At 43.5% G+C, this 14,930-nt stretch overlaps 1 protein-coding gene across 1 annotated transcript in view; it reads left to right on the forward strand.

Annotated features, from left to right (window-relative positions):
* KANK4 (KN motif and ankyrin repeat domains 4) overlaps positions 1-14,930 on the forward strand; it is a 53,100-nt gene that overhangs the window by 13,078 nt on the left and 25,092 nt on the right. Inside the window, exons 2-3 of the mRNA XM_050961979.1 lie at positions 10,067-10,147; positions 12,596-14,632. Coding sequence (XP_050817936.1) covers positions 10,132-10,147; positions 12,596-14,632 — 2,053 coding nt within the window. The 5' untranslated portion in view covers positions 10,067-10,131. The remainder of the gene's footprint in view (positions 1-10,066; positions 10,148-12,595; positions 14,633-14,930) is intronic.

Genomic DNA, 14,930 nt, shown 5'->3' on the forward strand with positions numbered 1-14,930 from the left:
AAATTTGCTCTGTTGCCACCTTAACCCATCTAGCTGCCACATATATGGACAGATGATCTAAGATCTTACAGTGCTCCATAGCACTGTTTGGGATAAATCTGCAGAACAGCTCACTGGATAATTTCTCCCATCTATCTATCCTGTCAGTGTCTCTCTTTAACATCAGCTATTTATATCTCATGCCGCCACAGTCTCCTTATGCAGACATATTCATGGCCAATACAAGAAAAATCCTCACTTCCCCTTAGCGTTTGCATTACTATGCGTCCCTAATAACCAGCACTCTTCATCAAAACTCTGTCTCCTGAAGATAGGAGTAGTGTCCGTGCTGACTGCCAAGCAGGGCCAGTGCAAGGATGTTTCACGCCCTAGGTGAAACTTCCACCTTGCGCCCTCCCCGCCCCCCACGCCCCCCACGCCCCAACCCTGAGGCACCCCCCCTGCAGCAGCTCCCCCCCTCCGCCCTGAGGCGCCCCCTCCGCCCCAGCTCACCCCTGCTCCATGCACGAGCATGAGCACGCCGTGGCCGCTTCACTTCTCCCTCCTCCCAGGCTTGCAGTGCCTAAGCTGATTGGCGCCGCAAGCCTGGTAGGAGGGAGAAGTGAAGCAGCTCACCCCTGCCCTGCCTCCTCCCTGAGCACACCGTGGCTGCTTCACTTCTTCCGCCACCCAGGCTTGCGGCGCCAATCAGCTTAGGTGCCGCAAGCCAGGTAGGCAGGAGAAGTGAAGCAGCCATGGCGTGCTCGGGGAGGAGGTGGGGCAGGGGTGAGCTTGGGCGGGGAGTTCCCCTGCGTGCCACCTCTGCCCTTACTTGCTGCAGGAGGCCCTCCCCGCACTCCCCTGCCCCAGCTCCCTCCACCTAAATGCCGGTGGTGACCCGGGCGGCCGAAGATCCAGCCGCTGCGGTCGCTCCCGAAGAAAATGGCACCCCCCAAATCCTAGCGCAGTTGCCTAAATGGTTGCACTGGCCCTGCTGCCAAGCTGAGAAGAAACAAAAAACTGACCACAACTGGCTGGGTGTACTCCATTTTATAAACTCCACTCCTGCAAAGAGCTGCACTCGAGAGAACAGGAGTTTAAAGAACTGCAGCATCTGGTAGAGAATCAATAGCAACACTTCTGGGTCAGACTTTTCGCCATTATTTTTGCTGCACTGCCCTATGCCCATTTGTGAGCACAAGCTGAGAGGCGCAGAATTTGGCCACTGGTGACAGTCTGGTACCTCTTCTGGAGATCCTTAAATATAGATCAGATACTGGGCCAAACCTCCTTTAGGGCTGCATTTCTATTTCAGGCCCTGATTCACCAATCCATTTACGCAAGTACTCAACTTTAAAACACATGCTTATATCTCATTGACTTTAATGGGTCTTAGGCCCAGGCTTATGTGATTTACTAAGCAGGGATAGACTCACGTCCGCGCTTAAGTGTTTTGCTGAATCGGAGCCCCAGGGACTTGTAGATCCACTTTAAATCTTTTGGAGTTTTGCTTGGTTAAGACTGCATGTTTTAGCCAAGTGAATTTGAGGAGGAGATGCTAGAATAAGAATAAACTACTGGGTCTTTCAAAAGGGAAAAATTAATTGAAAATGGTCTGACATTATACTTGGAATTAATTATTTATATACACATATAGTATAGAAAATATATCATATATAAAGGGCAAATACATGACTATATACAGAACAGTTATGGAAGAGTATGACTCACCTCTAGAGCACTCCCTTGTGGCCAGGCCCGGGCCAAGAGTTGCAGGGCCTTCCGCTCAGTTGCCACCACCAAAAGGCCATTTAGACCTGCTGGTGAGCCACCTCTTCTTGGGACTCAGCCCTCCAGCCTCCTGGCCCTTCCTGGGTTAACAAAGAGTCCAAACAATAACTCGCCAACCCCATGTTGGGCCTTTGTCATTACTCCTTGTATCAGAGGATTTCAATAATCCTTACCCCTGGTGACAGGGGAATTTCTACACCACCTTCATCAGCAGGCCAATATGGAGCCTAGGCCTTCCCTCGCCTCTGGGTTCTGGTCCGGGGCCCCTTTAATAAAAGGCCCAGGCCAGTGTACACAGACTCCCTGGCTGCCTCCCTAGACTACTTCCTACCTTGCCCTATATTAGGCCTTTCCCACAGCCTCTTCCTGGGTGTACCATGTACCAGCATCATATTCCCAAAGCCTTTTCTCCAGGCTCCTGCAGAGCTCTTAGTACTTTCTACCATCCAGCTACCTCTGCTGTAGGGGAGTTTTCTCTACTCCTCTCCCAGGGCAGTCCCTGACCCTGAAGGAGTTTCGCCACTCCCTGCAAGCTTCTCCACCAGCACAGAGAATACTAGGCAGACTCACTTCCCCTGCTTTCCTTTACAACTGCCTTGGGCTCCCTACCAGTGAAAGGCTTTGTGTTCCATTATCAACCCCCATAGCCAGCACCACCTTCTCTGTTTGCTTAGGACAAGATCATCATGCAGGGGAACAAGGGAATGTCAGGTGTCTCTAACTCCCTTATGTAGGCTACATACACTGTAGCTCCCTGCATGGGCCTACTACTCCCACTCCCCACACAGGTGGGCAGGTGGAAATCTTAACTCTTCTTGTGCCAGCCAGCACAGCTGAGCCAGGGAAGTGGTCTGCTGGCATAGACTAGACTTACCTTCTGGAATAAGAGGAACCAGATTATGAACTGAGAATCACAGTTCATTCCCTGGTGTGTTGGAGGGACAGTGCAGCTACACATCTCAGCATAGATTGTTAAATCACAATCCAGCCCTTCATTTCTCTGGCACAGTTTTGAATTCTATCTTTTCAGAGCAGGAAAGAGTTTTGGCACTTTTGGGAAGTGGATGAATTGCATAAACCATGCCCAAAGTGTTATACAGGGCTTTTGTGATAGGAGCCACGCCCTATCATTGCACGGCACATTACAACATGGCAACTTACCATTTAAAAACTACTCGCAAGCTCAATCTCTAATGAAGTTCCAGTTTTCTACAGATCAAAATCTAGAAGACACAATTTTTACTGTGTTAAGGGGCAGTTATATGATCTGGTTTCAGCTCAACAGCTGTGGTAGGCCTGGGCATAAAATATATGAAGCTGAATGACTGCATGCTGCAGGGCTTTGTGTTAGTTCACAAACTACCATTTACCCATAACTTGAGAAGTGATATTTAACATTGCAAAGATTGGTGAGGAAACAATCCTTTCACTTGAAATGTTTCCAAATGTACCTCAGAACCTGGAGGTTCATTTGTGCTTTGCTTCTATCTTTGAGACCATTTGATTCTGTCGGGGTTTTATGTTTGTTTGAATTTTATTTTTGCATTGATAAACCCAAGGTAAAATGTTGCATCATTTAGCCACCTGCTTTTTCTCTTGTCCTATTGATCCCTTCCTTTCCTTCCTTTGGCTAGCATAGCACAATGGGAACAGCAATGCTATGAGTTTCCTTTGTTACCACTGTATCCTGCCCCTGCTAACAATAAATGCGACAAAAGATGCATGATCAGAGTTTGAAATGTGTCTCCTTTCAATCAGCAGGGCATTCTACAGAGGGCCCTGCTTGTTGTACTAGAAGTCTTCTTTCTGTGCTGCAGTTATCAACTGCTACATGATGACCTGCAATTCATTGAAGTGTAGAATCAATAGAGTGGTATGTTCAGTAATTACAGAAAGTGCTTTGCTGATTTTCTTGTCCTGTTAAATAGATTCGCTGCCTTATCTTCAGCTCCTCAGCTCCTCAGAACAGTGGATTGATGGGTGTAACTATAGGACTCTGAGCCACAGACAAAACCATGAATTCTTAAGAGGATATTTCTGATATAACTCATTGCACTATGGTAGGACTGAAGCAGAATTAATTATTAATATTGAAACATGTTGCGTTTTCTAATAAAGCTTCTGTCCTTTAATCAAGGGGACTGTTTTTATTTTTTATTGGGAGAAATGCTGACCAGAATAAACAATGTATTCAAAATTGCTAAGCTGCAGAATGTGAACTGAAGCTCAGAATGAAGGTGTATGTCAGCCAGGAAGAATTTCTTTAATGAGTAACATCAGATGAAATGAGAAATGTGTAGTTAATTATTGACTGACTTTTAAATAATCCTATTTTTGATAAGGCAGATAAGGTCATATGTTGTCCAAAAATTTCCCCAGTAGACTAAACATTTTGCATTTTGTTTTTTATGGGGAGATAATATATACTGTCTACAGGAAAAGTAACTAACTTTAAAGATTGGATTTTAACTTTCTCCAGAAAGGATGTGTAAGAATTATGTGCTAGCGTGTTATAAAATGAATTCAACTTTTGTTCTGCTCTCTCTGTTTAGTTAAACTAGTATTTGCTTTTTAAGCAAGGTCACTGATCAGCTGACCAACTTCTTTAACAGCTGGAAATCCCATATTTGCTGCTCTGAACCTGTAACTATTGACTCGCAGCAGTGAAAAGATCTCTTTCTGAATGGGAAAAGCCCTTTTTGTAGATGGAAGGATGAGAAGGTAACCTGGCAATGTGCTTTTTTAATGATACTTTTTCTTTCATAATGAAGTGCTAAATGCAGTTGCTGCAATGCAGGAGAAAATGACAGCCAGTGGCGAAAAATAAAGAAATGTTGTGATCTATTTAAATAGTTAATGAGATTGTGTTAATATGTCATCTACTAGGCATGAATTACCTCTTTGTTTATAGTCACAGGGATAAACGTTTCTCATCTGTGAAACTGGTGGTAGCAGACTCCTTTCCTAGAGTGAATTTTACCAATCTTAGTCTCTGTAATTCAGTTAAAATTAAAACCTTCAGGAGGATGATCTTAGGTGGTGTTTTTTATTCTGTTAACGGGGGTCAGAAAATGGAGAGTTAAATCTGACTGTCAAGGAATACTCCTTGAGACTTGGCTTTTTAAAAAGACAGCACATTGTCCTTGCAAATGGGGAACAGAGGGAATGAAGTTGCTGTGTCAAATATTTGATTTTTTCATGTTTATTTCTCTATATGCTCTTGTCTCATAAGAGGTCTTTTTAATGTCCATATGAACTCATCCTCCTCAACACTATTCTTTGTAGTAAAACAGAAAATCAAAGATGCTATATATATGCTGAGATGCTCTCTGCCTGGGGATTAAAATTTAGTGTTTTCCATTATTGTATGATACAGAGAAAGCCTGCAAATATTAAAACCTGAGGCAGGGTCAATTTAACAAACTTATATGTAATGTGTTTTCTGTCAATGTATATTAAAGGCTCATAATGACAGAGTTTGATAAGGTATTTACCAAAGGGGAAGAAAACTTTACAGAATCTTTGAAATCTCTTTCATGAGGGGCTAGATGATTTAGAAGCAGAGAACAGGATACAGAACTAGGGCACTAGTTCCAGGGCCGCCCGTGGGGGGGGGGGGCAAGTGGGGCAATTTGCCCCGGGCTCTGCAGGGGCCCCCAGGAGAGTTTTTCGGGACCCCTGGAGCGGGGTCCTTCACTCGCTCCAGAGGCCCCGGAAAACTCTGATGGGGCCTGGGTCCCTGGAGCTTCTTCCATGCTGGGTCTTCAGCGTTGGAGGGTCCTTCCGCTCCGGGGTGGAAGGACCCCCCCGCCTCCAAATTACTGCCAAAGTGGGACCCACCGCCGAAGTGCAGCCCGGTCTTTGGCAGTAATTCGGCGGCGGGGGGTCCTTCCGTTCTGTTGCCGCAGTCTTTGAGGCACTTCGGCGGTGGCTCCCGGAGCGGAAGGACCCCCCGCTGCCAAATTACCGCCAAAGCAGGGGCCCCGCACCGCCAAATTACCGCCGAAGCAGGGCCCCCCCGCCGCCGAAGACCCCAGGCCCCTGGAATCCTCTGGGCAACCCTAACTAGTTCAAATCTGTCCCAGGTTGGTAGTAGCTGAAGGGCTTTACCAATTTGAAGGCTGTTCAGTGGCATATCTGAAAAGAGTTAGGCTCATTCCTGCTTCTAGTACACAAGAATCCACTGCAAATTAGCACTAAGTTGCAGCTGGAGACAAGCACTGAGGGAGTGTGAGCTTGTTGCTCGTAGTACAAAACAAGGACTGAGTGGGGATGGAGTGAAAACTAGCCTGTCTATCGCAGAAATGGCTCCTCTAGAGACCTGGATCAAAGCCCTTTGAAGTCCACGGAATTGAACTCCTTCCATTGACTTCAGTAGGCTGTGGATCAGGCCCCAGGTGAAGGCTCAAACACGTTGATGTGGTGCGTGAGCCATCGTAACCAGAAGAGTTCAGATCTGTCCTTCAGATGCACTAAATTCTCTAAACTTAAAATCTCAGTGGCAGATCCTCCTCTTGCACCAGTATAAATCAGAAGTAGCTCTTCTGCAGTCAGTGGAATTATATTAGTATTGTAAGGCAAAGATGAATCAGGAGGACATGTGTGATATGTCTGCAGAATGCAATCCATGGAACTGTGCATAGTTGGGCGGGCTCTTGCAAAGCCTCAGAGCTCCGTCCAGAACACTAATGCACATCTGAAAACTGATCCCACCAGCTGGCAGCTTTGTCTCCTGACAGTCAGGCTTCCCTGAAGTTATGTATGGGAGCAGGGATCAAAGTGGTATGTGGGAGTCATTTTTCATTCCATAGGCTCCCATCAGAGACAACATTAGGCTGTGGTGAGACCTTGTTGTACTTTATCATCCTGCCTGGTATTTGGTTCCTTCTTCAGTAGAAATTAAATATCTTTTTGGTGTTGTCTTATTTGGTTTATTGTTAAAAACAAAAAATGTAGAATCAAATTTGAGACTGTTTGAAGCTCTTGTGAGAGATGACTGGATAATTTGTCCATATATTCTGATGAAATTCTTCACTCTGATCTAGTTTTCATGGTAGCCAGACATGGAAGAATATTGGTTTGGATACTAGGGGTAATAGGACCCATATTTTTGGCAGCTAGCCATCAGACTCATGTACAAACTACACTGGAGGCACTTGAAGTACGTCTAGAAGCTGGTATGGTACATGCAGAAGTCATTTTATGAGGTGATTTTGAAATAGATTAGGCAAAAAATTAATAATATCAATTTTATGACTGGAAAGTTGGAACTAAGTCAAGTCATAAATGAACAATTAGGTTTAATTATCTAGATATTAAAAACCTCATATTGATTGGATTTTTTTTCTTTGTAAATGACCTAAAAGAGTGAAATATAACTGGTCAGACTGTGGCTGGAATCCATAAACGTTGTGCAACTGACTAATTGGAAAAGTAAAATAAAAACAGTGGAGAAACTGATTAATGTTAATTTTGGCATATGCTGTTTATTCATGAGGAAAAGCAGGAGAAACTGCCTTTCATGTACAAAATGGAGTTAGCCTGGGAATATTTTAGGAGTGTATTGGTTGAAATCTACCATAAACATGGTTTTGACTGGTTCTGCAGGATTAAGATGGGCAAGCAAATTACTAGTCTGCCAGGTGTCTGTGTTATTATCCAGTTATAACTGTGTATAAGGTAGTAACCTTGGGATCATATTAATGTTCTCTTTATAGTAATGTCTCTCGGAAGACTCCATCACACTCAGATGCAGAGACCACACTTGTTTAATGCAGCAATGAGTTTCTTACCAGTTAGTTGTGGTTTCATACAAATATTTTCATAATTTTAAATGGGTAACACAGCACAGTTTAATCTAATTTTCTCTAGTGTCTTTATTTGAAAGTTCTATAATCTAAGCACTTCATTTCAATGTTTTAAAACATACATACCGGCAGCATCTGTTTTTTGGCAGCTTTTCTAAAAATTAAAACAGAAATAAATCAGGTTAAAATTCAAACCAATCTCACAGGAAGAGAGGCATTTAAGGGATAAAGAATGGAGAATTTAGACAAGCTATGGTTTCAGATGAACATTTAAATGAAGACGTGGACAAACATAGGAAGGCTGCAGAGAAGAAGTCTCTTGTATCAACCATGATGAGATTGTGTGGAGGGGTAGAGAAGAGACCAATACTAGATAAGTGGAATGACTGACACAGTGAGGGATAAAGGCCAATGAATGTGGCTGGAGCAAGCCCATGGAGGGTTTTAATACTATGGGCCAAATGCTGAAGTCCTTCCTCAGGTGAAACTGTAAGAGTTAAAAGGTGAGCAAGGGACTTGGTATGTGGACCAAGAAGAGCCATTTGAATTGCTCCTGAATGAATGGATAGTCAGCAGAGCTGGCTTGGAATGGGTTTAAGTTGATTGCACTTCTTTGTACTTTTGAGCAGGTGGCAGTGGAATTCTGAGCATGCTGGAGTCCAACACAGAATAAGGAACTGCAGCAGCTAAGGTGACAGGAGCGGGAAGCATAGAGGGGTAAATGAGGCAGGGCATACCTGGGCAATGGTGCTGAAGAGGGCAGCAGTGGAAATGGAAAACAATCAGGCGGCATCTACCTCTCTTCACCCACTTCTGCCAATAGGGCTAATGAGATGAGGGCAGTTCTTGACTAGTTATCTGCCCTTCCCCCACACACTTGGTCTAGGATGTGCATTGAGTGAATCTCCACCATCAGCAGCTTCTGAAACTGGACATTATTGAGCAGCTCTTTGCTCTCCCACATGACTTAGTCTGTCTTATGCCGGGGCTGGGGGAATTTCCCCAGTAGTTCAGCTCTCCAGCGTTGTCTACTTCCTTCCCTTCTGGCTCTTGTGACCTTGCAATTCATGCACCCTTTTTCTATTCTCTTGAGCACAGGCATGGGTGAGAGATCAAAGAGTTCAAAAAAGAGAACAGCCCAGGAAAAATGTTTTGGGCACCCTGAGGGACTACCTGCTGCACAGAGGTTTGGGAGGGGCTAGGGCAGTAGACTGAAACCAGAGTTTTTCCAACGTTGATCAGAATGGGAGTTGAGGTCAGGGCTCTTCAAGCCTTCAACCCCATTAGAGACTTGGTGCATTGGGGTCAAGGCTGCACTCTTGTAGTTCTAGCATGGTTCCAGCCCTGAGAGCAGCAGAAGGTGGATTTCCAGCCTGCACTGGGCAGGTCCTCCCTGCCTCTCTTTCCAGGGACAAACCCAAATCTTAAAGAAAGCTCTCCCTTTGAGGTTACAAACCCACCTCAAAAAACACGAGGGACCCGCAGTCTCCTTCTGTAAGCTGGGAAATCATCCTCCCATTCTGACCCTGACCACCTTTTCCTATCTGGTATATACACTAGCAGGCTTGGTTACCTGATGAGCTCCAGTTGCCCTGACCTCGTTAGAATCCAGCCACCAGGCAAAGGAGAAGTAGGGGCTTCCCATGCAACTTGGCTTAGGTGTCCTCAGTTCCAACATCCAAAGTCCTTTTGAGATCCTTGGAGTCCTATATGCCATCACCCAGAATCAGGAGATGGTGGCACGGAGGGAGTGTTGAAGGATGATGATCATGTTCTAGACAATGAGACGTCTGAGTCAAAGAGACAGAGTTATACGTTCCTACAAGAAGCATGAATGTGTTTTAGTCACTTAGCTGAAGGGTTATTTTAATATGATCGACCATACACTGAAATAATGGGGTTTGTGTTAAAGATATTTAGTAGCAGTTTTGAATCTTTGGCTGCTTTAAGCAAAGAAATGCCAAGCAAGCCACCACTCTATGTAGCCGCATATACCCCTTGCTCTTTTCACCAGGAGATGAAATATCACACAATATATAAATTACAGACTATATCTCATAGTAATCAATGTATTTTGGCTAAAGAGTTCATATACCATCTATTACAGATCTCAGGCTAACAGCTAATTAAAGCAGCATCTCATCGTGATGTGTCTGGGAAGCAGGAATTGTTACCACTAGAAGAGAAAATATTGATTTAAATATTCTTGAAAATGTTTTCTGTACACCATCTGGCTACAGAATACTTCAAGTGAGAGGCGAGGTACTGCAATGACAGTAACTAATGTCAACTATATTCCCTGAAGGACCTGACTTTTGTTGTACCAAAAAGATTTTAAAAAATCACATTGTTCAGCAGTGGCCCTTCTGGCTAACTGAGGAGTTTCTTACAGCTAGATGGAAGACCTTGAACATGGATGGGATGTGGTGTACTTGGGCTTTGAAATAAACACTGAGACTTTGTCTAAATGTCCTTTTAAAATTTTTTAGGTGCACAAAGTCTTATTGACTCCTTGGATGATGTTTAACTGACAGCCTGGACCACATTCCACATTATGGAGAAAGCAGATGGTATGGAGGTTGTGTTTTTACTTAAACACTGTTGAATGGAACTCTTTTATCATTTAAAAAATATTAAACCAAGGCATTTTGTTTATACAGTAAATAATTCATGTTCTTCTAACTTTATGGAGACATGTTTTCCAACAATGAAAACATGCAAGGTTTGTGCATAGTTCAAGACACACACGATGCACTCTTGTTTTGCTCTGATCTGTGATTATAGCAGAGAATAAGTATGATAGTTCTATTGTTTACAGTGGCGTTTCAAGCACTGTGTATGGGGCTTTGAGATAAGATCATAAAGACAAAAGTCTTGTGTGTCCTGTTTGGACGTTAATGATCCCCTTCTACTTTTCAAAAGAGAAGTAGGGCTTTGCCTTGATGTCACTTTGCACAAAATTTTCCTTCCTCATTCCACTATTTCCAGTGTGCTGGCTTCCTCCCCAGAGGCGGCTGCATTTCAGTGGTGCTGTTTGGATAAAGGGCTTAGGGAACCTTTGAGATAAAAGGGTCTATATCTATGCCAAATTCTCATCAGCCCCTGCAAGACTGCTTCACAAGGGCAGTGGCAAAGGGAAGAATGCTCAAACATTTTCAGTCTTGGGTAACTACAGTTAGGCACTGATACCCATATTTAAACCAGTGGCCTGATTTTCAGAGATTCTTAGCAGTCCTAACTCTCCACAACTTCATGGGTTCACATTTGAAAATCAGGTCACTTATTTTGTTTCCTGAATTTGGATTTAGGTGCTTAACTTTAACCGCCCTAGTTTGAAAATTTGAGCCTATGAATTTTGCGGGCTGTGGATTGTATTATTAGTTCTATCCATTCTATCAACTTGCCAAGCTCCTCATATAGGACACAACGCTAGAACAAATAACCAGAATGAAGGACAGTGATGCATCATCAGTACAGGAAGTTTAAATTGATATAATGTTCTTTAGGGAAATACATAAGTTACATTTTGTACAGACATATCAGAAATGTAAAATCATGAAAATGACTTACAGCCATGAAAATGAGAGCACACTAGATTTGAATGGGGCAGAGGTCAATATGAGTCTAAGTTGAAAGATGTCCGTCATTAGGAGAGACCATTGAAAAGTCTGCATTTAGCATCCACTTTCATGAGAGTTGCTTATATTCACTGTAAGGTTCTGTATTGACTACTGCAGCTCTATGTATTTGATTACATATGGAACAAATTGGCTGTTGTATATTTAACACATTCCAATATACTGGATTTTCTTGAACTGAAGAATTAAAGATGTGCTCTCAGAAGAACATCCATGGACATTAGAAAGGGTTTTGTGGTTCTACACAGCTGCACAGGTTAACCCTATCTGTGCCAGCCCCTTGTGCTGTACAAGTCTCGGGGCCTTGGCCACGGTTTTCAAAAGCAACTAGTGATTCCGGATGCCTCATTTCTTCAGTGCCCAGTTTGAAACACCTTTAGAGTGCCTCAGATTGTAGGATGACCAGATGTTCCGATTTTATAGGGATAGTCCCGATTTTGGGGGCTCTCTCTTATATAGGCACCTATTACCCTCCACCCTAGTCCTGATTTTTCACACTTGCTCTCTGGTCACCCTAAAACTGTGAGACATCCAAAATCACCACTTTTTAAAATTTCAACCCTGCCTTTTAGAGGTATTCTTTGTTTCAAAAGACAACAAGGGTGACAATGTTTGTCCATAGGGCCAACCAATGTCTCTTTGCCTGACTTGCAAAAAACCCCAAATGTAATTGTCATGGATAGTTTCCATCATCTGGTTTGTAGCTAGATTTCTTATACACTAGAATTCGGATTTATTATACATCAGGCAGCTTTTTAATACTTAGACAAATTTGTAGCTCAGCCTACCAAACCTGCTATTTACATAATTGCCAATTAAAATAATGATTTAGCAAATTCCAGTACAACAATTACATGAGTCAGCTCCAGAAAACAAGATTATACATTTGCACGTGTTGCTCTGTGGCTATATCTCTAATCAGACTCTACATTAGCATTACAAATGACAAACTACAAACCATTCCTTTTCCCTTTCCCTGGTAGATGCAGGCTAACTGCATAACGATTTAGGAAGGCAGCTGGCTGGCATTTCAGCATTTTGTGCATACTGATGAGAGCCCTGATTCTCAGCTGTGCTGCAGCTGCCTTTTGGCTCCTTCAGGCTATTGGTAGTTGCTGAAAATTAGAACAGCCTTCAGACTGCTCTAACTTACCACAGAGGACAGGATCAATGCACAGCCAGCCCTCCCTGTCCACACACTCCATGCTGCCTACTCAGCCACAGCCAAGGATTGGGCCTGAGGAGCAGAAGACGAATGGGAGAGGTATAAAGCTGAGGCAAAATAAATCATTGCTGACCACTTTTTTTCTGCTGCAAACTTGGTTAGATTATTTTTTAATTAATTTATTTTTAAAAATGTAATGTCTCATTTTATTTCAGCTGGCAATCAGCCATCAAAACCTGCTGAGGATAAAGGCCAACCCAGAAATCTCCCTTATTCTGTTGAAACACCATACGGCTTCCATTTAGACCTGGACTTTCTGAAATATGTGGATGACATTGAAAAAGGAAATACCATTAAAAGGGTTCACATTCACAGGAAGGCCAAACAGCCAAAGTTCAGCACACTGCCTCGGAATTTCAGCCTGCCTGAGAATAGATCCCGTGCATACGCTTCCTCCCCCAATAAGAGCTGGACTGCAGCCTGTTCATTTGCACAGAGGAAGGCATCACTAGGGGCAGAAAAAACCACCTGTCTTATCACATCTTATGACTCACCACAATCTTTAACTGCAGAGGAGCCAAGTTACAGAAAAAAAGCCCTTTTAGCAGAGACAATCAGACAAGCAGAGGTCATCCACCATGAAGAAGAACCTGGCAGCTGTAGAGGGAGGCCACAGCTGTTAAGGGCTTCCAGCATGCCAGCCAAACTTCTACCAAGTAAAAGTTCAGAAGAGGAAAGTCAGTGCTCCAAGCCTTCTCAGCCCTCAGCACTGTCTCAGCCTTGTGATGGAAAGAGCTTCACAGAAATTCCCGTTAGCCCTGCAAAGGCATCACTGGATTCACACTATTCTGATAGTGTCACATTACATTTCCCCAAAGAGCCAAGGAATGTGCAAGAGCAGATCAAAGTGGTGTTCCAGAAAAATAAGCAGCCTGAGGGACAACAGGTGAAAGCCATCCCTGAGCTGGAGAGAATGCAAATCCAATTTCCACATCAAAGCCAGCATTCCATAGCTCAAGAGCAGCTCCTGGTTACAGAGAGTGGAGGAGAGGAATGCTACGCACCACAGACAAGTAAATGTCCTGAATTAGTCAAGGATGAATCAATCTCATCAAATGCCCCCAAGTTTATCCATGAAAATGAGAACCATGAAAAAACAGAATTAAACATAAGTGAGATCATGCCATGTGCACCAGAGAAGACTGAAGTTAGACGCGTTTGGGCTAGAGCAAATGAGGAAAACGTAGATCTTGAACCTTTGCTTTGTGACACGGTAGAACCCAGCAGGATTACAGCACTGAAACAACAGATCACTGTTCTGGAGGAGCAACTAAACAGCAAAATAGAGGAACTTGAGCAGATCAAAGTAGTGCTGAAGCAGCAGGATAGTGAGATCAAAGCAAAAGAGAGAAGCATTAAAATACTGGCAAGCTCCAAAGCTCAACTGGAAGAGAAACTTTGTCAGGAAAACACCAAAGAAACTGAACCGTCCAAGCAGAATAGAAATGTCCTGCAATACCATGATGCTGCAGTGAACACTGAACTTATGCAAGCAAACACATTAAAGGAGGCCTCTGACAAGGGCGTCAATGTTAATATTCCAATCGCTACAGAATCTGTAGGATGTGGTACCTATGGCGTGGACAATGTGAACTTGCAGATTAAGGAGTTAAGAAGAATGCCTGTTCATACGGATCAGGGGTTTGCAGATGCTTACACTGGTGTCAGAGAGGAAGGGGCTGCATCTCTTGCCAAACAGAGAGGAACTGGAATTGACACGGAGCCTCCTGTCTTTACACCATGCTTCACTGAGCTGAAGATAGATGAACAGATCAGTGATGACTATCAACATCAAAGAAACAGCTGTGACAGACAGTCTTGTGGTGCTAGCTCTCTGATTGGAGAAAGCTGTTCAAGAACAGGAAGAGCTGACTCGAATGGAAATAAACCAGTTTTTGCCGGGGATGTAAAGCAAGATCTGACTGAGGAGGAAACCCATACAGAACAACAAGATTCCTCTGCAGATGACCCCATAGGCCAATATGTTAAAAAAATCCAGGAGCTTTTGCAAGAGCAGTGGATGTGCTTGGAGCATGGCTATCCAGAGTTAGCAAGCGCTATTAAACACCCTGCATCGAAGCTTAGTTCCATCCAGAATCAGATAGTTAATTCCTTAAACTTGCTGTTATCTGCTTATTCTACCCAAGCACCATCAGATAAGGAGAATTCGAACACGCAGTACCAACAGTTGGGTAAATAACATCAGCACAGGTCTAAACGCATCCGGCCTGATTCTCCTCTCACTTACACCAGCATCAATCAGCAGTAACTCTGTTGAAGTCAATGGTGTTACATCAATGTAGAGCCAGTGTCAGTGAGAACAGAAACAGGCTTTGTGTTTCCTTAAGTATAGATGAGAGAGGGAGTATTAGTATAATTAAATCCAAGGCCTCTAGTTTCAAGCAATATAACATGAAAGGATGTGAATTCAGGTGCAGTAATTCATTTCTGTAGTGTTATATAAAAGGCTGACACTAAGAGGACAATATG

The sequence above is a fragment of the Gopherus flavomarginatus genome, chromosome 7 (genome assembly GCF_025201925.1).
Source record: "Gopherus flavomarginatus isolate rGopFla2 chromosome 7, rGopFla2.mat.asm, whole genome shotgun sequence".
Lineage (NCBI taxonomy): Eukaryota > Metazoa > Chordata > Testudines > Testudinidae > Gopherus > Gopherus flavomarginatus.